This window comes from Hyla sarda, chromosome 2 (genome assembly GCF_029499605.1).
Source record: "Hyla sarda isolate aHylSar1 chromosome 2, aHylSar1.hap1, whole genome shotgun sequence".
NCBI classification, from domain to species: domain Eukaryota; kingdom Metazoa; phylum Chordata; class Amphibia; order Anura; family Hylidae; genus Hyla; species Hyla sarda.
Window position 1 is genome coordinate 64,562,728 of NC_079190.1, and position 26,803 is coordinate 64,589,530.

The 26,803-nt window shown below is 43.5% G+C and overlaps 1 protein-coding gene across 3 annotated transcripts in view; it reads right to left on the bottom strand.

The window, feature by feature from the left end:
• Window positions 1–496: 496 nt before the first annotated feature.
• SMAD9 (SMAD family member 9) overlaps window positions 497–26,803 on the bottom strand; it is a 66,581-nt gene continuing 40,274 nt past the window's right edge. For all 3 annotated transcript variants that reach the window (XM_056561937.1, XM_056561939.1, XM_056561938.1), the window contains exons 3-7: window positions 25,593–25,850; window positions 25,405–25,509; window positions 14,413–14,634; window positions 7,216–7,472; window positions 497–1,075 (exon numbers count right to left, since the gene is read on the bottom strand). In XM_056561937.1, coding sequence (XP_056417912.1) covers window positions 932–1,075; window positions 7,216–7,472; window positions 14,413–14,634; window positions 25,405–25,509; window positions 25,593–25,850 — 986 coding nt within the window. In that variant the 3' untranslated portion in view covers window positions 497–931. The remainder of the gene's footprint in view (window positions 1,076–7,215; window positions 7,473–14,412; window positions 14,635–25,404; window positions 25,510–25,592; window positions 25,851–26,803) is intronic.

Genomic DNA, 26,803 nt, shown 5'->3' on the forward strand with positions numbered 1-26,803 from the left:
TGGGCACAGCTCAATGTCTTAATAATTATCTGGGCACAGCTCTAGAGAGGGGGATTTGTTGTTGTAAAAAAAAAAAAAAAAAAAAAATAAAAAAAAAAGACATCTTTATGAATCTGGCCTTATCTAAATTTAACAGAAAATGATCATTCAGTTCTTTTCATAGTAATTCCCACCTTTAAAGAGGTTTTTCACCTTTTAATTTGTTTTCATTAATTTGTACAATTAACCTTTTATAACAGACTGTTTTTTTTTTCTGGATTGCCACCAAAGTACGATTTCTTTATACTAAAGTGCTTTTGCCGTCCGATATATATATATATATATATATATATATATATATATATATACATGGCAAAAGTAATGCAAACCAGAGAGAAACAAAATCACCTAAAGGTGTAAAACATCTTGAAAGGCCCGTGTTGTGTGTATATATATATATATATATATATATATATATATATACATATATACATATATATATATATATATATATATTGCTACAAGAAATGCAAATTTGCTAAAATATTTGTTTTAATCTCCTAATTCACAAGACGCAAATATAAAATTAATAATTCTTAAACCAAATCTGAGTGACGTCATCAACAAATAACATATTTATATAAAAAAATAAGAAATAAAATTCATAAAATCATTGAATGGTGTACCGTGTTTAAGTGCATCAAGTCTGAATAGTTTCTATAAGAGACAACGTAGAAATAAAGTGAGATACCGGTGAAGTGCTTTTTTAACAGAAACATGTCGGTAGACTATATCAAATCATACAACATACATCAGCGCTTGTTTTCTTTATGTTCCACAGAAAAAGCCACAGTACATAGACTGAAATATAAGTATGTACATTACAAATAATTCTTAAAAAAAGAAAGATATTCTTTAAGCCACTGCCTGCAATAGCACTCAGATACTTGTATTATGATACAGAAGAGATGGGATTATGGGGGGAGCCCATCTGAGTCAGAACCTTGTCCAGCCATTGCAAGGGGCCGTGAAGATGGATCTCAATCCAGCATGGAGTGCTTGTGACGTCTTGGCGGTGATATTCTGCTCCCCAACCCTAAGAAGCAAGAAGCGGAAGTTAGTCCATAAAATATATGACATCCATAGAGACAATCGAGGAGCTTTAACAAAACCTGTCCCGAGAAAAAGTTACTAAGTTGCCCATAGCAACCAAACAGATCACTTCTTTCATTTTTCAGAGGCCTTTTCAAAAATGGCTTTTTCAAAAAGACTTGTTGAAGACTACTGCAATCAGAATAAGGATTTTCCTGAAGTACCATAGACTTGCATGGGACTTCCGGTAAATCTGTATCCTGATCCGATGAAGTCTTGTGCTATGAAGTTGCCAGGAAATTGAAACAGATATCCTGCCGCCGGAGCATTATCGGACTGACACTTTAACCCATTAAAGGAGTACTCCGGTGCACACTTTTTTCATGTTATCCCGTCCGGGCTGCAAAATAAAAGAAAACGCACTTTATCTTACCTGCCAACGAGCCCCCGGAGCTCCGGTACAGGTGTTCGGTCCCCGGGCTGTATTCTTCTTACTTCCGGTTAGCCCGGCACGTCACACGGAGCTTCAGCCTATCACTGGCCGAGGCGGGACATCGCTGCGGCCAGTGATAGGCTGAAGCTCCGTGTGACGTGCCGGGCTAACCGGAAGTAAGAAGAATACAGCCCGGCAACCGAACACCTGTACCAGAGCTCCGGGGGCTCGTTGGCAGGTAAGATAAAGTGCGTTTTCTTTTATTTTGCAGCCCGGACGGGATAACATGAAAAAAGTGTGCACCGAAGTACTCCTTTAAGGATGGACCCATTTTTTACCTCAATGACAAGGCTCTTTTTTTTTTTTTTTTTTTTTTTTTACATGTATCCCTTTAAATGGTAATAACTTTAGAATGCTTTTTCTGTGCAAAGCGATTCGGAGATAGTTTTTCGTGACATATTGTACTTTATATAAGTGGATAAGTGCATTTTTGTAGACACATGCAGCATTCTTTGAGAAAAACTTAAAAATATTGTGAAAAACTGGAAAATTTCTGGCGTTTTTTTGTATAATTTTTTTATGGTGTATACTGTGCGGTAAAAGTGATGTAATATTTATTCTGTGGGTCAGTACGATTATAGCGATGCCCATTTTATATAGCTTTCTATGTTCTTTTTCCTTTTCTGAGCAAAATTATTTTTCTGCCATTCACTTTCCATAACTTTTTTATTTTTCTCCCCCTGTCAACACCCTAGATGCCGTGATCAGGATTGATCACGGCATCTAGGGGGTTAATGCTGCTGGTACCGGCGCGATCGCGGCTCTGGCAGCTGCAGCAGAGATCGCTAGGACGTAAGCATACGTCCAATTGCGCAAACGTGTCGGATGCTTGGACGTATGCATACGTCCTATAGCGAGAAGGGGTTAATGGACAGCAATGGCAGCTGAGAGTCTAAGGCTGGGTTCACAAATGTCCAGCATCCGGCATAGGTGAACTCAGCCTAAATCTCGACCCAACTGATGGCACAACTGATGACAACAAGCATCAGTTGTCATCAGTTGTGTAGCATCTGGCGTCCATTGTTTCTAGCTTGATTGTGTTCCCCTGTCCGGTGCAGTCCGGAGTGTCCAACCATCCAGTGTCTAAATTGAGACGCCCAATGATTGTGAACTGTCCCATTCAAATTAATGGGATCATTTCTAATATCAGTTTCCCTACGGTGCACGCCGGAGGGAAACGCTGCCAGACACCTGTTGTATGTGAAGGGGGAGTTCACCGTATGGTAGAAATAACGGCCCAGATTTATCAAACTGTGTGAGAGAAAAAAATGGAGTGCTTTTCCCACAGCGACCAATCACAGCCCAGCTTTTACTTTACTAAAGCTCATTAGCTGAGCTGTGATTGGTCGCTGTGGGAAAATCTCTCTAATTTTTCTCTCACATAGTTAGATAAATCTGGGCCAATATATTAAAGGGGTTATCCAGGGAAAAACTTTTTTTTATATATCAACTGGCTCCAGATTTGTAAATATCTTCTATTAAAAAATCTTAATCCTTTCAGTACTTATGAGCTTCTGAAGTTAAGGTTGTTCTTTTCTGTCTAAGTGCTCTCTGATGACACCTGTCTCGGGAAACGCCCAGTTTAGAAGAAGGTTGCTATGGGGATTTGCTTTTAAACTGGGCGTTTCCCGAGACACGTGTCATCAGAGAGCACTTAGACAGAAAAGAACAACCTTAACTTCAGAAGCTCATAAGTACTGAAAGGATTAAGATTTTTTAATAGAAGTAATTTACAAAACCCCTTTAACTTGGATTTGCACCCCTCGCCAGATTCTGGATTTGCTGATAAGGCTGCTTTATGGTTTAGACCAGTGGTCTTCAACCTGTGGACCTCCAGATGTTGCAAAACTACAACTCCCAGCATGCCCGGACAGCCGTTGGCTGTCCGGGCATGCTGGGAGTTGTAGTTTTGCAACATCTGGAGGTCAGCAAGTTGGAGACCACTGGTTTAGACATTAAAGGAAAACTGTCAGCTTTCTCCCCCCGCACTAACCAGCGGTACCGACTGGTAGTGCGGGGGACGCTGATCAGTTTGATCCTTACCATGCCTGGATCCGCCGTGCCGTTCGCCCGATATCTTCTATTATCTGTATATTCAAATGAGGTGCTAACTGGTACTCTGACGTCAGTGCCGGGTTTCAACGCCACCCAACTCATCAATATTCATTCCCCTCCCTCCGCCTCTCCCTCTTCTCCCCACTCTGTAATGAAGAGAGAGGGGAGGAATATTGATGAGCTGGGCAGCGCTGAAACCCAGCACAGACGTCAGAGTACCAGTTAGCACCTCATTTGAATATACGGATAATAGAAGATAACGGGCGAACGGCGGGCGGATCCGGGCACGGAAAGGATCAAACTGATCAGCGTCCCCCGCACTACCAGCCAGTACCGCTAATTAGTGCAGGGGAAGAAAGTTGACAGTTTTCCTTTAAAGGGGGTATTCCAAGCAAAAGCTTTTTTTTATATATCCGGACAGTCAATGTAGTAGAAGCAAAGAAGCCTGGCACTAGTAGTATAAGCTGGAAACGTATGTATATGTTCCTGTATATTGTGGAAAAGGCGTAGGAAGTAATGTGCCTGCTGCGGGTGGTGCTCACACTGTGCGGTATAGTCCAAATGGCAATGGCATAAAAAGATAAATGAATAGGAGCAACTCACCCAAGACCCGAGAGGCAGTAGCAAAATCTTACTTTATTGCATATCGTGCAGACATAGATGCAAGCCACGAAGGGGCCTGACGAAGTGCTTTGATAGCACGATACGGACCGTGGCCCGCTGTTGTCTGCTACTCCCCCACCGTGACATCTGCCCCCCGTGGCTTGCATCTATGTCTGCACGATATGCATTGAGCAGTTAGACAGAAAACTTCAGAAGCTAATAACTATTGGAAGGATTAAGATTTTTTAATAGAAGTCATTTACAAATCTGTTTAACTTTCCGGAGCCAGTTGATATGTAAAAAAAAGTTTTGGCTTGGAATACCCCTTTAACCTGCAGGATAGCTACCTCCAATAGGTGGCACCGGAGAGCCAGGTTTCTTCCTTCTAAAGGACGGCTGATTCCAGGGTCCATTGTCTGGGCTATAAGGGCTTGTTTATACTAGATTTTTTCACATTGATTATTTTTTTGTTTTGTTTTTTAAATCTATGTTTATTGAAAGTTATTCAAGATTTACAACAAAACAAGCGTAAAAACACAAACAGAGCAGCGAGAATACAACAAAAATTAAAAGAAGGGAACAACACATTTACCTCATAAGCAAATATTAAAGCTGTCAAGGGGCATAAATGACACGCAAAACATGAGAGGATTATAATAATGAAAGTACTGCAAATTTTCACATGAATTTTGACATGGAATCCATTTTAAAAAGTGTAGAAATCTGCTTGAAAGCCACATCGCGGTGATGTTAATGGGGAAAATCGGCAAACACGTCCACAGGTTTTTTGACATGAAGTTTTTCTTGCCATTGAAGAACGGCAGACAGGATTTGCTGTAAAATTAGTTATTCTGTGTGGGTTTTAGATGAGATTTGCACATACCCTAACGCTATGTTCACGCGGCAGAATTTTCGCATGGATTTCTGCATTGAAATCCACTTGGAAATTCTCCAAGGGGGAGATTTATCAGATTATCAGATTAAACCTGTGCAAAGAAAAAGTTGCCCAGTTGCCCATAGCAACCAATCAGATTGCTTCTTTCATTTTGCAGAGGCCTTGTTATAAATGAAAGAAACAATCTGATTGGTTGCCTGGGCAACTGGGCAACTAGGCAACTTTTCCTCTGGACAGGTTTTGATAAATCCCCTCCCCCCCCCCATGTGTTTCAAGCCTATTTGGGGAAGATTTATCAAAACCCGTCCAGAGGAAAAGTTGCTGAGTTGCCCATAGCAACCAATCGCTTCTTTCATTTTTAACAAGGCCTCTGAAAACTGAAAGAAGTGATCTGATTGGTTGCTATGGGCAACTCAGCAACTTTTCCTCTGGACAGGTTTTGATAACTCTCCCCCATTGAGTTCAATGTAATTCCACAATCCCATTCACACAGCAGAATTTTTGCTGTGAATGTTCAGCAGCTAATATTCCACAAAAATTTAAGTTGTGTTATTTTTTGCTTAATTTGGCTGCGGAAGCCCATTGAAGTGAATGGTTTTTTTTTTCTATGCTAAATGCGGATTTGTTAAGCATTAAGTTTTGCAATGGATACAGGCATTTTTATTTACGTGCACTGTGTATTCATGCCGAAATTCTGCATAGGATTGAAAAGATTCAGAATTCCGGCCAAATTAATGCGGCCACGGAATTCATGCGTCTATGCGAAATTTCTGCCATCTGAACATATCCTAATACTTTCACAAGGAGACACATTACTTCTTCAAAACTACAGGTGTAATGCACTGTACTGAATTAAAGGACCAATAGGGGGCAGAAAACATGAAACTGTTTAGCTATGAAGTCAGATACACACAAGTGGTAAAATAGCTGTATGAAAATAAAAGGCATAAGATCATTGTAAGTCCCCTATTAATACACCTGTTCTACTCTCAACTACTGGTTAAAGGCCTTGATAAAGACTGGTAATACATTTAAAGGGGTACTCCCGTGGAAAACTTTTTTTTTTTTAAATCAACTGGTGCTAGAAAGATTGCCAGATTTGTAAATCACTTCTATTAAAAAATCTTATTCCTTACAGTACTTTTTAGGGGCTGTATACTACAGAGAAATCCAAAAAAGAAATGTATTTCCTCTGATGTCATGACTACAGTGCTCTCTGCTGACCTCTGCTGTCCATTTTAGGAACTGTCCAGAGCAGCATATGTTTGTTATGGGGATTTTTTTCCTGCTCTGGACAGTTCATGAAATGGACAGCAGAGGTCATCAGAGAGCACTGTGGTCATGACATCAGAGGAAATGCATTTATTTTTTGGATTTCTCTTTAATATACAGCCCCCAAAAAGTACTGGAAGGATTAAGATATTTTAATAGAAGTGATTTACAAATCTGGCATCAGTTGATTTTAAAAAAAAAAAAGTTTTTCCACGGGAGTAGCCCTTTAAATAGGGATTTCTGCATTTGGAAATTGTTCTGTGGGTAAAGGTGGGATGAGATGGTGACACACACGCGGTCATTAAAGGGGTACTCCACTGGAAAACATTTTCTTTTAAATCAACTGGTGCTAGAAAGTTAAACAGATTTGTAAATTACTTCTATTAAAAAATCCCAATCCTTTCAGTACTTATCAGCTGCTGTATGCTCCACAGGAAGTTCTTTTCTCTTTTAATTTCCTTTCCTTTCTGTCTGACCACAGTGCTCTCTTCTGACACCTCTGTCCATGTCAGGAACTGTCCAGAGCAGGATAGGTTTTCTATGGGGAATTGTTCCTACTCTGGACAGTTCCTAAAATGGACAGAGGTGTCAGCAGAGAGCACTGTGGTCAGACAGAAAGGAAATTCAAAAAGAAAAGAACTTCCTCCGTAGTAAACAACAGCTGATAAATGCTGGAAGGATTGGGATTTAAAAAAAAAAAAGTTATTTACAAATCTGTTTAACTTTCTTGCACCAGTTGATTTAAAAGAAAATGTTTTCTGGTGGAGTACCCCTTTCACCTATGAGGGGAGTCCCAAAGCCATGACTGATCACTACTGGCACTTACCTTCACAAAGCTCATCCGTATAGTGCACATTTTGGTAAGTTCGTACACCACTTCAAAACCTTGGTTGACCGACTGTGAGAGGAGCTGAGCGAACAGCTGGTTATTGAATATCTTCAAGCTGCAGCCGCTGGGAATCTTGCAGACGGTGGCCGGGTGGAAGCCATGCTGATAATTACAGTTACGGCTTTGTACAAATATACTGCTGTCACTGAGACACTCCGCATAGACCTCCCCGCCGACATAATACAGATGGACCCCTAAGAGTAAGCAGAAACAGAAGTCAGTACAAAAATACTGGAAGATGGTTACCCTATGCCAGTGTTTCCCAACCAGGGAGCCTCCAGCTGTTGCAAAACTACAACTCCCAGCATGCCCGGACAGCCTTCGGCTGTCCGGGCATGCTGGGAGTTGTAGTTTTGCAGCAGCTGGAGGCACCCTGGTTGGAAAACACTGCCCTATGCAAACCTTACTTTTAGAGATGAGCGAACTTACAGTAAATTCGATTTGTCACGAACGTCTCTGCTCGGCAGTTGATGACTTATCCTGCATAAATTAGTTCAGCTTTCCGTTGCTCCGGTGGGCTGGAAAAGGTGGATACAGTCCTAGGAAAGAGTCTCCTAGGACTGTATCCACCTTTTCCAGCCCACGGGAGCACCTGAAAGCTGAACTCATTTATGCAGGAAAAGTCATCAACTGCCGAGCCGAGAAGTTCGTGACGAATCGAATTTACTGTAAGTTCGCTCATCTCTACTTACTTTACACAGGAATCTAGTATGCACTGCGTGTGGATCTTATCTTTCACCCATCGGAATCGGCAAATGATTCTGAATAAAAACTTCCAATTTGTAGAGATTTGAGAAGAACAAAACATGGATAGTGGAAAAACTTTTCTGTACACAGCAAGACCTACATTTTTCAGGCTGCATAGTCATGATCTATATACAGGAGAGAAAGGGCATGGTAAGGTATATTACGCACGGACATTCTGCAGCAGAAAAGTCGCATTGATTTCAATGGAATTCTGCGCAGAATTTCCGCGCCAGATGCTTCTGCAGTGGAAATTCAGATTCCGGCATCCGCAGGAAGAATAGAAATGTCTATCCTTTCTGCAGGCTCCCCAAGTAAATGCATCGTCGTCTATGAGACGGCACATTTGCGTGCGGTCCTAGCGCCCGCCAGATCGGGCAGATGTGTGGAATGTCCGGACATGTTTTCTGGCCAATGGGGATTTAAATACCCCAGCTACCTCAGCTATAGCTTAACCCCTTAAGGACTCAGCCCATTTTGGCCTTAAGGACTCGGACAATTTAATTTTGACGTTTTCGTTTTTTCCTCCTTGCCTTCTAAAAATCATAACTCTTTTATATTTTCATCCACAGACTAGTATGAGGGCTTGTTTTTTGCATGACCAGTTGTCCTTTGTAATGACATAACTCATTATATCATAAAATGTATGGCGCAACCAAAAAACACTACTTTTGTAGGGAAATTAAAAAGAAAAACGCAATTTTGCTAATTTTGGAAGGTTTCGTTTTCACGCCGTACAATTTACGGTAAAAATGACGTGTGTTCTTTATTCTGAGGGTCAATACGATTAAAATGATACCCATTATTACATACTTTTATATTATTGTTGTGCTTAAAAAAATCACAAACGTTTTAACCAAATTAGTAAGTGTTACGCCGAGCGCTCCGGGTCCCCGCTCCTCCCCGGAGCGCTCGCTACACTCTCGCTACTGCAGCGCTCCGGTCAGATCCACTGACCCGGTGCGCTGCGATACCGCCTCCAGCCGGGATGCGATTCGCGATGCGGGTGGCGCCCGCTCGCGATGCGCATCCCGGCTCCCGTACCTGACTCGCTCTCCGTCGGTCCTGTCCCGGCGCGCGCGGCCCCGCTCCCTAGGGCGCGCGCGCGCCGGGTCTCTGCGATTTAAAGGGCCACTGCGCCGCTGATTGGCGCAAGTGGTTCTAATCAGTGTGTTCACCTGTGCACTCCCTATGTATACCTCACTTCCCCTGCACTCCCTCGCCGGATCTTGTTGCCATTGTGCCAGTGAAAGCGTTTCCTTGTGTGTTCCTAGCCTGTGTTCCAGACCTCCTGCCGTTGCCCCTGACTACGATCCTTGCTGCCTGCCCCGACCTTCTGCTACGTCCGACCTTGCTTCTGTCTACTCCCTTGTACCGCGCCTATCTTCAGCAGTCAGAGAGGTTGAGCCGTTGCTAGTGGATACGACCTGGTCACTACCGCCGCAGCAAGACCATCCCGCTTTGCGGCGGGCTCTGGTGAAAACCAGTAGTGACTTAGAACCGGTCCACTAGCACGGTCCACGCCAATCCCTCTCTGGCACAGAGGATCCACCTCCTGCCAGCCGGCATCGTGACAGTAAGTTTATAATCCCTTTATTTTGATGACCTATAACTTTTAAATTTTTCCATATAAGCAGCGGTATGGGGGCTCATTTTTTGCGCCATGATCTGTACTTTTTTTGATACCACATTTGCATATAAAAAACTTTTAATACATTTTTTATAATTTTTTTTTAATAAAATGTATTAAAAAAAGTAGCAATTTTGGACTTTTTTTTATTTTTTTTTACGTTCACGCCGTTCACCGTACGGGACCATTAACATTTTATTTTAATAGTTCGGACATTTACGCACGCGGCAATACCAAATATGTCTATTAAATTTATTTTTTACGCTTTTTGGGGGTAAAATCGGAAAAAAAACGGACGTTTAACTTTTTTATTGGGGGAGGGGATTTTTCACATTTTTTTTTACTTTTAATTTAACATTTTTTTTTACACTTGAATAGTCCCCATAGGGGACTATTCATAGCAATACCATGATTGCTAATACTGATCTGTTCTATGTATAGGACATAGAACAGATCAGTATTATCGGTCATCTCCTGCTCTGGTCTGCTCGATCTCAGACCAGAGCAGAAGACGCCGGGAGCCGGACAGAGGCAGGTGAGGGGACCTCCGTGCGGCGTTCTGAATGATCGGATCCCCGCAGCAGCGCTGCGGGCGATCAGATCATTCATTGAAATCACGTACTGCCGCAGATGCTGGGATCTGTATTGATCCCGGCATCTGAGGGGTTAATGGCAGACGCCCGCGAGATCGCGGGCGTCGGCCATTGCCGGCGGGTCCCTGGCTGCGATCAGCAGCCGGGATCAGCCGTGCATGACACGGGCATCGCTCTGATGCCCGCGGTTATGTACAGGACGTAAATGTACGTCCTGGTGCGTTAAGTACCACCGCACCAGGGCGTACATTTATGTCCTGCGTCCTTAAGGGGTTATCCAGGAAAAAAACTTTTTATATATATATATATATATATATATATATATCTCAACTGGCTCCAGAAAGTTAAACAGATTTGTAAATTACTTCTATTAAAAAATCTTTATCCTTTCAGTACTTATGAGCTGCTGAAGTTGAGTTGTTCTTTTCTGTCTGATGTTCTTTTGCTCTCTGATGACACGTGTCTCAGGAATCGCCCAGTTTAGAAGCAAATCCCCATAGCAAACCTCTTCTACTCTGTGCAGTTCCCGAGACAAGCAGAGATGTCAGCAGAGAGCACTGTTGCCAGACAGAAGACAACAACTCAACTTCAGCAGCTGATAATTATTGAAAGGATTAAGATTATTTAATAGAAGTAATTTACAAATCTGTTTAACTTTCTGGAGCCAGTTGATATATATATATATATATATATATATATATATATATATATATATATAAAGGTTTTCAATACACTAACCTTAGTGACTTAAAATACACTAATCTTAGTGACATTATTAATACACTAACCTTAGTGACATTATTAATACACTAACCTTAGTGACTTAAAAACAACATACAACAAAGCAGAAAAAGTATAGAGCGCAAGAAAAATCTATATTGACATGAAAATTGCTCCAATACCAATTACATGTAATAATATAGATTTAAATCTGATCTAACATTCAGGCCGTGTGGCTGCAATGTATCTAATACGATTCCTGACCAAGAAGGGCTTTTTGCCAATCCCCCCTCTTACTGGTTGTATCACCTTCTTAGATCAAAAAACAAAAACAAAAGGAAAATGTATTACTGCAGTGCAGATTTCGGATATGTCGGGAAGCCGTAGAGACATTAACTGCTGCCAAATTCTTGGCATCCCTTAATGTTTCTTGGATGCGCTTTAAAAAAATTTTTTTTGGGTGCAACCTACATATAAAATATTACATTCTGCACACGATGAGATATATGACATACTTACTACCACAGGTAATAAATAAATCAATGAACCCTGCCATCAATCTAACGCAGCCAGAAACATGTAATCTTGACGTGTGCAGAAAAGTTTTTTTCACTATCCATGTTTTGTTCTTCACTGCTGGACTTTTGTTTATATCTCGAATCTCTACAAATAAATTTCAAGTTTTTATTCTGAACAGCTGGACTACATTTTCAATGTTATCAATTTACAACAACCCCTTAGTTCGGGGGGGGGGGGGGGGGGGGGGGGAGGGTCCTGCTTTATCAGGACTATCGGCCTTAATGGCTGCAACAGAGAAGTCTGCCCAGATGCAGCTTCCAACTGGCAGGGGCACATACATTACCTTGGGCAGCTTGTACCAAGCATTTAAGGAGTTTAGCTAAATAGTTAAGGGGTACTCCACTGGAAAACATGTTTTTTTATCAAATGGTGCCAGAAAGTTAAACATATTTGTAAATTACTTCTATTTAAGAATCTTAATCCTTCCAGTCCCTATAAGCTCCATAGTAGGGATGTCCCGATACCATTTTTTTAAGACCGAGTACGAGTACCGATACTTTAATTCTAGTACTCGCCGATACCAAGTACGAGTACTATATTTTAAAGGGAATCTGACAGCAGGGTGACCCGGTTTCTGGCGCTGTTTACCGCGCTGATATGTGGGTCCTTGTTGTGTACAATGGAAGCGGCTGCTGAAGTATGAGCCAAGATTTCTCTCTTCTCCATTGGAAAGAACAGGGAATTTGCATTGGCGGTGAGACCGATGACCACATGGTGAGTAGCGGTAGAAACCGGGTCACCTGCACTATCTACCTATAACTTCAAGTTAGTGCAGGTGACTCTGCTGTAAGATTGTCTTTAATAGTTGGTAGTATCCCCTGGCAGACATTAGCAGCAGCCCCCCGGCAGTCATTAGTAGTAGCCCCCCCTTGTAGACAGCAGCCCCCCCCCCCTATAGACTGCAGGCCCCCTTGCAGACAGCAGCCCCCCCTTTAGACAGTGGGCCCCGTTTAGACAGCAGCAGCAGAGCCCCCCCCTGTTTATACAGCAGCAGCAGGGCCCCCCCCCGTTTAGACAGCAGCAGCAGGCCCCCCCCCCCCCGTTTAGACAGCAGCAGGGCCCCCCGTTTAGATAGCAGCAGCAGCCCCCCCCCCCCCCCCCCCCCCGTTTAGACAGCAGCAGCAGAGCCCCCCTGCCCCCCTTTAGACAGCAGTAGCAGGGCCCCCCTTTAGACAGCAGCAGCAGTAGCAGGGCCCCCCTTTAGGCAGCAGCAGCAGGGCCTCCCTTTAGACAGCAGCAGCAGGGCCCCCCTTTAGACAGCAGCAGCAGGGCCCCCTTTAGACAGCAGCAGCAGCAGGGCCCCCCTTTAGACATTAGCAGCAGCAGCAGGGCCCCCCTTTAGACATTAGCAGCAGCAGCAGGGCCCCCCTGTAGACATTAGTAGCAGCACACAGCTCACCTGCGGCTGTCCTCCATGGGGTGCTACCGCTCTGCTGCCGCGTTCGTCCGTCCTCCGGGTCCACATCAAGTCGTCCTATGGAGGAGCATGTGACATACACCTCACTTCGCTTCCTCCGTAGCGTTACGCTGGGCGCATGCGGAGTGACGTGTGTCACATGCTCCTCCATAGAACACTATGAAGCAGACGGGAGGACCGGAGAACGGGTCAGCAGAGCGGCACCAGGTATCGGACATGGTATCGGGGACATCCATGGGACATACCATGTAAATGGCTAGTATCGGCCCCGATACCGGTATCGGGACATCCCTACTCCATAGGAAATTATTTTCTTTTTGAATTTCCTTTCTGTCTGACCACAGTGCTCTCTGCTGACACCTCTGTCCATTTTAGGAACTGTTCAGAGCAGGATAGGTTTGCTATGGGGATTTGCTTCTACTCTGGACAGTTCCTAAAATGGACAGATGTGTCAGCAGATGGGTCAGACAGAAAGGAAATACTAAAAGAAAAGAACTTCCTGTGGAGAATACAGCAGCTGATAAGTACTGGAAGGAATAAGATTTTTAAATAGAAGTAATTTATATTAACTTTCTGGCACCAGTTGATTTAAAAAAAAATTTTTTTCCAGTGGAGTACCCCTTTAAGTACATCCCACAAGCCTGCTGACTGTTTCCAATGAGCAGAATTGTTAACACAACTAGGGATTTTATATTGGCAGTGATTCAGCTAATAAAACTGTCTACTAAAACTGTCGAATTCTTAGACAGTGTAAACCTAGACTAGACAGTCCGAGAATGCACTACATTTATAACAGTGGCTCAGGCTGAAAATATGACGCATCTTTAGACTGTGTAGAACTATTAGTTGAGTTAAATTGTGCCAGAATTCTGGTGTAATGTTGGTGCATGGTGTCACTTCTTAAACCACGTGTCAACTAGAACAATCTGTAATATACAAGTTTGCTAATAAACTGGCGGCAACATTCTATAGATCATAATATAAATATACCTGTCATACCTTTGTAACAAGTATCCGCTAGTCCGTATGTCGGTAAAAATGCTACTTAAAGGGGTACTCTGGCCCTGAGACATCTTATAAGATGTCCCCGCCGCTGGGGACCCTCACAATCTTGTATTCACCACGCACCTGTTTGAGCTGCACGTCGTGGTGTCACCTCACAAACAGCCGGGTGGCGACCACTGGGCTGGAGAATCGTGACGTCACCCCCCCCCCCCCCCCCCCCGCCCCCGCTATGCAAGTCTATGGGAGGGGGCGTGACGGATAGGAGATTGGATAGGGGATAAGATGTCTCAGGGCCGGAGAACCCCTTTAATGGGCCTAGGGTCTATGTCATCAATCTATCTCATATCTATCTGTCTGTCTATCTGTCCCATATCCATCTACATCATATCTATCTGTAAACCATCTATCTACTCCATAGGCGCAAAGTAGCTAAAAACGACTTTTACCCTTTCCGATGTGGCGGCGGGTGTTTTCAATAGTTGAGTTCCGGTTGACATTGGACAGAAGTCCTAAACAAAACCTGTTCTTATTGTTAGTGGGATCGGTGAAGCCATCGATAAGTACACTGCGGGACGATGCTTGGAATGTCTCCCCCACGCGATTGTTGAGCTCGTAGTAAGCCACCGAACACCAGTGTAGCGGTTCTTCATAACATACAGGGCGGAATTCTGGGGGATAGTAAAATGAGAAATCTGTCGGCCACTATGATGAAATTCACATGTCACTAAAATCCAGGATTAGAAAAGCTCTCCAAAAAACAGCATCACAATTGTCGACAGGTTGGATGTGATATCTCTGTGATATATAACTGCAATACCAGATGTAACCCACGGAGAAGTGGGGCGCTGTTTGTGGATGAAAGCAGACATGTTATTCTAATCCTGGACAATTCCTTGAAGACTCGGTGCACATGGCACGGCAGACTTTTATGGCATGTACATAGGATAGAGGGTGCAAGCATTAGTTCAGCCAGTGTTCCCCAATTTGTGTCTCTCCAGCATTTACAAAACTACAATTCCCATCATGCAGCTGTCAGGACATGAAGAGAATTGTAACAGCTGGAGAGCCACAGGTTGGGGGAACACTACTTAAAGGGGTACTCCGTCCCTAGACATCTTATCCCCTATCCAAGGATAGGAGATAAGATGTCTGATCGCAGGGGTCCCGCTGCTGGGGACCCCCACAATCTCTCCTGCAGCCCCCCGAGACATCAGCTCTCCAGAGCTACATTTGTTCTGTGGCTGATGACTCACGATACAAGGACCGGAGGTTTGTGACGTCATGGCTCCGCCCCCTCATGATGTCACGTCCCACCCCCTTAATGCAAGTCTATGGGAGGGGGCGTGGCTATCGCCACGCCCCCTCCCATAGACTTGCATTAAGGGGGCGGGGTGCAACGTCACAAGGGGTGTAGCCATGAGGTCACGAACCACCTCCCCTATCATCAGCCACAGAGCAAACTTAGCTCCAGAGAGTTGATGACTCGGGGGGCTGCAGAAGAGATTGCGGGGGTCCCCAGAAGCGGGACCCCTGCAATCAGACATCTTATCCCCTATCCATGGATAGGGGATAAGATGTCTAGGGGCGGAGTACCCCTTTAAGCAGTAAAATAGCTTATTCAATTAACCTTAAAGGGGAACTCCGGTGGAAAACTTTTTTATTTTTTTTTATATCAACTGGCTCCAGAAAGTTAAACAGATTTGTAAATTACTTCTATTTAAAAAAAAAATCTTAACCCTTCCAGTACTTATCAGCTGCTGTATGCTACATAGGAAGTTGTATAGTTCTTTTCTGTCTGACCACAGTGCTCTCTGCTGACACCTCTGTCCATGTCAGGAACTGTCCAGAGCAGGAACAAATCCCCATAGCAAACCTCTCCTGCTCTGGACAGTTCCTGACATGGACAGAGGTGTCAGCAGAGAGCACTGTGGTCTGACAGAAAAGAACAACTCAACTTCCTCTGTAGTATACAGCAGCTGATAAGTACTAGAAGGATTAAGATTTTTTTTAAATCTGTTTAAGTTTCTGGCACGAGTTCATTTGAATTTTTTTTTCCTCACCGGTGTACTCCTTTAAGACTGTCATTAGAGATGAGCGAATTTACAGTAAATTCGATTTGTCACGAACTTCTCAGCTCGGCGGTTGCTGCCTTTTCCTGCATAAATTAGTTCAGCTTTCCGGTGCTCCGGTGGGCTGGAAAAGGTGGATACAGTCCTAGGAAAGAGTCTCCTAGGACTGTATCCACCTTTTCCAGCCCACGGGAGCACCTGAAAGCTCAACTAATTTATGCAGGTAAAGTCAGCAACCGCCGAGCTGAGAAGTTCGTGACGAATCGAATTTACTGTAAGTTCGCTCATCTCTAACTGTCATTAAAAGTCTGGTGTCAGAACCCCTCTGACTTATCTCTTCCTGCAGAACAAGTCAATCCTGTCTGTAGACAGTTTCTTCTCCTGTGCCAGCCATTGCTTGACTGGCATGCATAAGAGGTTCTTCAGCAGCTGCAGTATGTATCAATACAGCTGCGGCAGACCTTCTAATTTAAAGTCCCTTTGTCATTTCAAAAAACTTTTGACATGTTACAGAGACTCTACACCAGTGGTCTCAAACTGCGGACCTCCAGATGTTACAAAACTTCAACTCCCAGCATGCCCGGACAGCCGTTGGCTGTCCGGGCATGCTGGGAGTTGAAGTTTTGGGAGTTGAAGTTTTGCAACATCTGGAGGGCCACAGTTTGAGACCACTGGTCTCGAATAAAGTATAGGTTCATAAGCGGTAGAAATGTGTTTTCTAATATATATATACCATGTCATATATTATTATTCCTTTCTAAAGTTATACAGTCTTCTGCAGCACTGTACACAATGATACACAAAAGGGTAATAATACATACAGTATAATATGTTGTGCGGTAATAACTCCATTATGAATTATGGTCATAAAAATATTAATTATTAAAAATGTTGAAAACTAGCAAAATTATGACCTGGTGAATTGTAGACAAAGCCAATCAATACCATTCACATCTATTTCCTCAGATATCAACAAGTTCTTTTTATGACGGGATGACATTAACGCTTAAGGATGTAGTTTTGCAATATACAACAATACACAGGTATTATAAAAGTATGCAGATTTATTGGTTATAAGGTTATGAACATAAATGAGTAACAAACACAATGATATATGCAAAAGAATATCAATTAGATATATTAGTAAACATTACAAGTTTGTTAATTGACTACATATAGTAGTAGAACAATACATGTGAGTAGTAAGTAACTTGTTACAATAAAACAAAAGCTACTAGGTTAGGAATATCATATAAGAAAAAGGTTACACATCACTGTGTCCAGAGGAACCTCATGATATTAAGATGGGCAATATCTAATCATAGATAGGGATCGACCGATTATCGGTTTGGCCGATATTATCGGCCGATATTCACGATTTTCTAAGTTATCGGTATCGGCAATTACCTTGCCGATAATGCGGGCACTTTAAATCAATGAACTGTAGCGGCTTTTGCGGGGCCAGAGACCGCCGCCGCCACCCGCTTCTCTCCCCCTGCCTGTCCTGGGGTCCTGAGTCCAATCACCGACGCTGCCCGATTGCCTCCCCCTGCCTATCCTCTGGCCAGAGACCGCCGCCACTGCCCCATTGCCTCCCCCATCCCTGGTTTTATAATTACCTTTTCCCGGGGTCCGCGCTACTTCTGGCTCCTCCGGCGTCCTGCACTGTTGCTGTGCGCTGCGCTCCTCAACGCGACATCACAGTCAGTGGCATGGCGCACAGTGACAGCTCAGGACGCCGCCGGAGACAGAAGTAGTAGGGACCCCGGGAACAGGTAATTATAAAACCGGGGTTAGGGGAGGCAATGGGGCAGTGGCGGCACAAAAGCCGCTGCAGTTCATTGATTTAAAGTGCCCACTTTAAATCATTGATCTGCAGCGGCTTCTGCGGGGCCAGAAACAGTTTATCAGAGTATACCCGCACACACACACGCACCCTCACCTTCATATTTGGGGGGGGGGGGGGGCGCGGGGAAATGCACGGAATATCGGTATAAGTTATCGGCTATCGGCCTGAAAGTTCACAGGTTATCGGTATCGGCTCTAAATAATCAATATCGGTCGATCCCTATGAATGGGCAATTCCATCTAAGGATATAAACATGGAAGAACTATAATATACTTCCGCCCCATTCTTGATTATTTTTCTATACATGATCTTGGTAAGACATTAAGACAATTAAATAGCAATGATATATGATCTTGCTAGACTATATTTTAGGAGGAAGAACTTGAAGCAAGTTTACTGTGTGGGAAATTTACTTATAACACTTAGCTTGGCGAGTAGGAATTCGATCCATGTCTAAGCAATTATTTAATGCTTTGATAGACTATGAGTCTTGATTCTTCTGCAGGTAGAATGAAGTCTCACAATATCCTAAAACTATCATCTCAATATGGAGAAAATGAATTATTTTATTTTATTAATATATTTGCCAATCTTAACCCCTTAAGGACCGAGCCCTTTTTCACCTTAAGGACCGGAGCGTTTTTTTGCAATTCTGACCACTGTCACTTTAAACATTAATAACTCTGGAATGCTTTTAGTTATCATTCTGATTCCGAGATTGTTTTTTCGTGACATATTCTACTTTAACTTAGTGGTAAAATTTTATGGTAACTTGCATCCTTTCTTGGTGAAAAATCACCAAATTTTATGAAAAAAATGAAAATTTTGCATTTTTCTAACTTTGAAGCTCTCTGCTTGTAAGGAAAATGTATATTCAAAATATTTTTTTTTTGGGTTCACATATACAATATGTCTACTTTATGTTTGCATCATAAAATTTATGAGTTTTTACTTTTGGAAGACACCAGAGGGCTTCAAAGTTCAGCAGCAATTTTGAAATTTTTCACAAAATTTTCAAACTCGCTATTTTTCATGGACCAGTTCAGGTTTGAAGTGGATTTGAAGGGCCTTCATATTAGAAATGCCCCATAAAAGACCCCATTATAAAAACTACACCCCCCAAAGTATTCAAAATGACATTCAGTAAGTGTATTAACCCTTTAGGTGTTTCACAGGAATAGCAGCAAAGTGAAGGAGAAAATTCAAAATCTTCATTTTTTACTCTCGCATGTTCTTGTAGACCCAATTTTTGAATTTTTGCAAGGGGTAAAAAGGAGAAAATTTTAACTTGTATTTGAAACCCAATTTCTCTCGAGTAAGGACATACCTCATATGTCTATGTTAATTGTTCAGCGGGCGCAGTAGAGGGCTCAGAAGGGAAGGAGCGTCAAATGGTTTTTGGGGGGCATGTCACCTTTAGGAAGCCCCTATGGTGCCAGAACAGCAAAAAAACACACATGGCATACCATTTTGGAAACTAGACCCCTCAGGGAACGTAACAAGGGGTAAAGTGAACCTTAATACCCCACAGGTGTTTCACGACTTTTGCATATGTAAAAAAAATAAAACATTTTTTACCTAAAATGCTTGGTTTCCCAAAAAGTTTACATTTTTAAAAAGGGTAATAGCAGAAAATACCCCCCAAAATTTGAAGCCCAATTTCTCCCGATTCAGAAAACACCCCATATGGGGGTGAAAAGTGCTCTGCTGGCGCACTACAGGTCTCAGAATAGAAGGAGTCACATTTGGCTTTTTGAAAGCAAATTTTGCTCTGGGGGCATGCCGCATTTAGGAAGCCCCTATGGTGCCAGAACAGCAAAAAAGAAACACATGGCATACCATTTTGCAAACTAGACCCCTCGGGGAACGTAACAAGGGGTAATGTGATCCTTAATACCCTACAGGTGTTTGACGACTTTTGCATATGTGAAAAAAAAAATTTTTTTTACCTAAAATGCTTGGTTTCCCAAAATTTTTACATTTTTAAAAAGGGTAATAGCAGAAAACACCCCCCAAAATTTGAAGCCCAATTTCTCCCGATTCAGAAAACACCCCATATGGGGGTTAAAAGTGCTCTGCTGGCGCACTTCAGGTCTCAGAAGAGAAGGAGTCACATTTGGCTTTTTGAAAGCAAATTTTGCTCTGGGGGCATGCCGCATTTAGGAAGCCCCTATGGTGCCAGGACAGCAAAAAAAAAACACATGGCATACCATTTTGGAAACTAGACCCCTCGGGGAACGTAACAAGGGGTTAAGTGAACCTTTATACCCCACAGGTGTTTCATGACTTTTGTATATGTAAAAAAAAATTATTTTTTTTTACCTAAAATGCTTGTTTTCCCAAAAAATTTACATTTTTAAAAAGGGTAATAGCAGAAAATACCCCACAAAATTTGAAGCCCAATTTCTCCCGAGTACGGCGATACCCCATATGTGGCCCTAAACTGTTGCCTTGAAATACGACAGGGCTCCAAAGTGAGAGTGCCATGCGCATTTGAGGCCTAAATTAGGGATTGCATAGGGGTGGACATAGGTGTATTCTACGCCAGTGATTCCCAAACAGGGGGCCTCCAGCTGTTGTAAAACTCCCAGCATGCCTGGACAGTCAGTGGCTATCTGGCAATACTGGGAGTAGTTGTTTTGCAACAGCTGGAGGCTCCGTTCTGTTAACAGTGGCGTACCAGACGTTTTTCATTTTTATTGGGGAGGGGAGGGGGGCTGTGTAGGGGTATGTGTATATGTAGTGTTTTTTACTTTTTATTTTATTTTGTGGTAGTGTAGTGTAGTGTTTTTAGGGTACAGTCACACGGGCGGGGGTTCACAGTAGTTTCTCGCTGGCAGCTTGAGGTGCAGCAGAAAATTTGCCGCAGCTCAAACTTGCAGCCGGATACTTACTGTAATCCTCCGCCCATGTGAGTGTACCCTGTACGTTCACATGGGGGGGGGGGGACATCCAGCTGTTGCAAAACTACAACTCCCAGCATGTACGGTCTATCAGTGCATGCTGGGAGTTGTAGTTTTGCAACCGCTGGAGGCTCCGTTTTTGAAACAGTGACGTACCAGACGTTTTTCATTTTTATTGGGGAGGGGGGCTGTGTAGGGGTATGTGTATATGTAGTGTTTTTTACTTTTTATTTTATTGTGTGTTAGTGTAGTGTAGTGTTTTTAGGGTACAGTTGCATGGGCGGGGGGTTCACAGTAGTTTCTCGCTGGCAGTTTGAGCTGCGACAGAAAATTTGCCGCAGCTCAAACTTGCAGCCGGATACTTACTGTAATCCTCCGCCCATGTGAGTGTACCCTGTACGTTCACATTGGGGGGGGAAACATCCAGCTGTTGCAAAACTACAACTCCCAGCATGTACGGTCTATCAGTGCATGCTGGGAGTTGTAGTTTTGCAACAGCTGGAGACGCACAGGTTGTGAAACACCGAGTTTGGTAACAAACTCAGTGTTTTGCAACCAGTGTGCCTTCAGCTGTTGCAAAAGCTACAACCCCCAGCATGTACGGACAGCGGAAGGGCATGCTGGGTCTTGTAGTTATGCAACAGCCGGAGGCATACTACATTGGCTGGGGATGCTGGGGATTGTAGTTATGCAACAGCTGGAGACACACTGGTTTACTACTTAACTCAGTGTGCCTTCAGCTGTTGCAAAACTACAACTCTCAGCAGTCACCGACAGCCAACGGGCATGCTAGGAGTTGTAGTTATGCAACCACCAGATGCACCACTACAACTCCCAGCATGCACTTTAGCTGATTGTGCAAGCTGGGAGTTGTAGTTACACAACAGCTGAAGGTACACTTTTCTATAGAAAGAATGTGCCTCCAGCTGTTGCAAAACTACAAGTCCCAGCATGCCCATAAGGGCATGCTGGGAGTTGTGGTGGTCTGCCTCCTGCTGTTGCATAACTACAGCTCCCAGCATGCCCTTTTTGCATGCTGGGAGCTGTTGCTAAGCAACAGCAGGAGGCTGTCACTCACCTCCAACGATCCACACTGCAGGACTGTCCCTCGCCGTCGCTCCTGGGGCCCCGATCCCAACAGGGACGCCGGGGATCGGGGTCCCCAGCACCGGGGGTCGTCTTCCCGCACCCGCTCACGTCCTCCGGAAGAGGGGCGGAGCGGGTTTTGGGAGTGACACCCGCAGCAGGCGCCCTGATTGGTCGGCCGGTAATCCGGCCGACGAATCAGGGCGATCGTGAGGTGGCACTCCTGCAGACTCTGGCTGTTCGGGGCCGTCTCTGACGGCCCCGATCAGCCAGTAATTCCGGGTCATCGGGTCACGGGAGACCCGATTGACCCGGAATCCGCCGCAGATCGCTGGACTGAATTGTCCAGCGATCTGCGGCAATCGCCGACATGGGGGGACATAATGACCCCCCTGGGCGATATTCCGGGATGCCTGCTGAACGATTTCAGCAGGCATCCGGCTCCGGCTCCCCTCCGGCTAGCGGTGGGGGCCGGAAATGCTCAGGGCGTATCCATACGCCCTCGGTCCTTAAGGACTTGGAAACGGGGGCGTATGGATACGCCCTATGTCCTTAAGGGGTTAATGGTATAATTCCATCCACAGTATCCAAATTGGTTTTGTGTCTCTTACCAAGTCTATGCAAGAACCTCGTTTCTGGTCCTAGGAAAACTGAACGGTCCATCTCATCGTCATGGATAGCCATTGGTCTGGTACCGTGTGATGAGTCTGGCTTGCTGGGATCTCACATGGCTTTTCCACCTTGTTGGACCTCTTTCATTTGAGTGGGAGAGAGTTCTTTGTCTTTCTTTTTTCCTTGTCTCTCTTCATTTGTGTCTTTCTGAGTTTGTGTTCTCTATAGTCTGGTTTACCAGACTTTTTAATTAGTTAGACACATCCTCCTAAATTGGAATTCCCCAATGAATGTAGATTGGGTGTGTACATATGGCAATGACATCACTACAATACCCAGAATGCATTTAGCATATCACCCATAATGCCTTTCCTGTCGGTGAAATGTCAACTACCCATACGCCAGGGGGTGCTATTGCATAAACAATTAGCATCATTACCATTAAGGGTTAACTGTCAGTCAGGGTGAATTGTTAGTCAGAATAACATTCACAAGACTGGCTAACTAGCCTTGTACAGAGACTCATTATCAAAGGCTATACTTGAGACCTTCCCATCAGGTCAATATAATGCAAACACTGAGCAATGCTCCCTGTGAGAATCATATATAAGAAACTATATATATATATATATATATATATATATATATATATATATATATACTGATGTCCTTTATACTTATACCTTTATACTTACAGTATATGACAATATCATATGTCCTACTAATTACCATATATATATATATATATATATATATATATATACAGAACTAATGTTCATTCACATAAAACATAATTATTTCACAGTTTCTTATCTCAACCCCCTTCTCTCCATTCACCATCTTTACCTTGGGTGAATTGTAGTGGTGTCGTCTAGAGAGTGTAACTAGCCCCCTTATCTGTCTTATCTAAACAGCCATAAATATCTAAGGAGACAAGAAGTATTCTTCTCCCAGACTGGCACTTGTAGAGAAGAACTTTACAATACACTGTGGTCTAGTTAGAACATACAACATGGATGACACATCACGCTATTAGTCTATTAAACATAGTGGCTTTGGGGCCACGCGCGTAAGTTACTAGGTCTTACAAGTTTCATATCGTGTACACCGCTGTGGCGTAACCCAGGTTTGCCAGTTTTCTACTCTTTTGTGGATGCTTGTTTTTGGGAGAGGATGGGACTATGTGAAGTGGGGCAGTTGGCTGTACAGGGGGTAGTCCGATCTTTTGAGGACTTGCAGGAGGAGTTTGCTTTACCGCGCTCCTCGTTTTATCGGTACCTGCAACTCTGTCACGTGTACGAAACTCTAAATCGTCTGCGGCTGATGGAGGTGCAAACTAACAGGGTCCTAGAATCGGTTATTATGAAAAGGGAATCTGCTGGAGTTATTTCTTGGCTGTACGGTGAGCTATTGAGTTTTTACCATGAACGGTTCCCTTTGACGGTCCGGAATAAGTGGGAGAGAGACCTTGGTGGGCTGAGTGATGAGGAATGGTGTATAGTCTTGTCGCTTACCCCGTCATTGTCTCTGTCGGAGGCTAACAGACTGTCACAGTTGTTCTTTCTGCACAGGGTGTATAAGACCCCTCTGTTCTTACATAAGGTCGGTGTTCAGTCTGACTCTGCCTGCCCTAGGTGTGGGGAGCTGGAGGCTCACTTTCTTCACATGATGTGGGAGTGCCCCGTTTTAGATGCTTATTGGGCTGATGTGTTACGCCTTATCAGGGATGTTTATGGGGTTACACTGCTTAGAGAACCTAAGGTATGCTTACTTGGTCTTATTGGATGTGATAAGGAACCTTCCATGAGAGAGGTGGGGATCTTACGTGTGCTGTACCAAGCCAGGAAACTGATTGCACAGTACTGGATTAGACAGGCTCCTCCGGATGTAGCTGATCTTATTAACAGAATATGGCAGATAGTACGCTTGGAGAAAGGGATATATATTAAACGTAACATTGAATGGAAATTTGATAATATTTGGGGATCCTGGGTACACCATTTTGATCCCTTGAGGACTGGTTCGTAATTGCTTGTGACCCCTCGGCCTGTGTTTATGTTAAGATTGGCTTATGGTCTGGGGACTCTCTGTATGTGGCTTCACTCTCTTCCTTGTCTGCCCTTTTCTTTCTCTCCTCTTCTGGTGGCTTTGTTGGATTTCCTGGGGGTGCTGCTTGCTGGAGTTGTGTGCGCTGGGATTGGGGGAGTCTCCCTATTGGAATATGAGTATATTGAAACCTCTAGTTTACTGCTTGTGTATATTCCTGCTCCTGCAGAGGGAAGAGACGGACTGTTTGTATGTACAGTGGGTGGGGGGGGTTTATTGTTGGGGAAATGTTTTCGTATGTTTAAAAATGGTTAAACTATTAATAAAAATATCTGATTTAAACATAGTGATTCATTTTTGGGGCCTACAATAAGTATGACAAATATCAATGCAAATACAATTGTCATCACCAAACATAAAAGAAATCATGTAATGTAATATTCATGCGGAAATCCGCACAGACATTCCTCCGTGTGAACGTATCCTTAGTCCTATTGATTTCAATGGGATTCTGCTGCACGGAATTTCCACGGCAAATGTTTCTGCTGCAGAAATCCAAATTCCATCACCCACAGAAAGAATAAACTTGTCTATTCCTTCAGCGCATTCCGCTCAGAAATGCATTGCTGTCTATGAGACGTTGCATTTCTAAGCGGTCCTAGCGCTCGCCAGATCGGAGATGGACAGGAGATGGAGTCGGTAATACATTTCTATATTTGAAAGAAAGAATTTTACTGTTTTTATAATGGTATTTTGGCTATAACTTTCAGGCCTCGTTACATCTATATATTGTTATGGTAAACCTCCAAAAATATATACAGAATCCTATACCTAGCATTCATTGTCACAAATACACAACTGATTAGTATTTACCTCTGTTGGTGGCCTGTAACACTAGCAGACAGTCAGTGGAATCCCCAGAGTTTCTGTTTTGGTTCCCATGCACCTCTGGCGGGTTGTACGGTGGTGGAGGGGTATCTGTGGACATAAAAATGGCCACTGTAAATGCAAAATATCATAGGACAGAAAGCAATGGCTCTGCTGATATCAGGATCGATCACCTGTGATCTGGTATGGGCTTCCTGGTTCAGAAGAACTTCGGGGGGAATCGGGATAGCCAATAGTGTTTGGCGAGTGGTGGAAGATGTTGTTGGGTGAAGAGGAGAACGGAGGGCACAGTGGTTGCTGAAATGACTCTGGGAAGGTGGCGTTGTGCGGCATCAGTGGTTCATTGTTGAGGGATGTGTTTCGGAACTTGGCAAGCAGACTGAGATCTGTGTTAAACTCACTATGTCGTGGTACCAGTACGGGTGGAAGAACTTAAAGAAGGAAAATAATGTTCATTATAGAGAAAAGTAAATGAATCAGTAAATAAATCAGCGTAAGGTGCCATGAAAAGTACATACAGGAGCAGTAATGCTCATCAAAGACAGGAGTCCCTGCTCCTAAAGCGGCCATACACTGTTTGCATTGCCATTTATTTACAGCAAAATTGGCAGGGGTAGGCAGCCCAGGGAAAGTACTGAGTAAGGCTGGGTTCACACTACGTTTTGACAATACGGTCACCGAATCCGGCTGGGAGGGGAGTGAAAATTGGGCACTCCCGTATCCCATCTGGACCCAGCCCATATCTCATTCATTTGAATGATATACGGGCTGTGGCATGAGAGGTGTTAGGTCCGGTCACAAAACCGGATACGGGGCAAAAATGAGCCAACCAGAGTCACTATCTGACTCTGGTCTGCTCATTCAAATGAGTATTGTCAAAATTTAGTGTGAACCCAGCCTTAGGCTGGGCTCACACTGGGTTATGTGTTTTTGTTCTCTTGAAAAGGATAGAAACATGTACATAAATGTAAACATTGACTTCTATGGTGAATATTTCAGATTATCTACATTTTACAATTTTTTTTCTGCAGTATACTATAGTGTAGCAGACTGCGCTATTGTATCAACCAAAAAGTGATGGCCTTTTAGGAGAAGGTTCACTGTAAGGACTGTATTACAAAGCCCAACTACCATCCAATAAGAGCGATATGGAAACTAGCGAAATTAGCGATATGGAAACTAATTACTCCATGGGTTTTTACCTTGAATGGCTGAAATCACAGTAAAACGCACGATTTGTACCATGATTTTGGCCATTCACTGCAAAACCGCAAGCAATAATGAGCTGCAGCACCACAAATTATCCACAATATGTGAACACAGCCTTACACAGGGTGTCAATCTCCTGGTTTACCAACTAATCACCACAAGGAATAGGACCCTG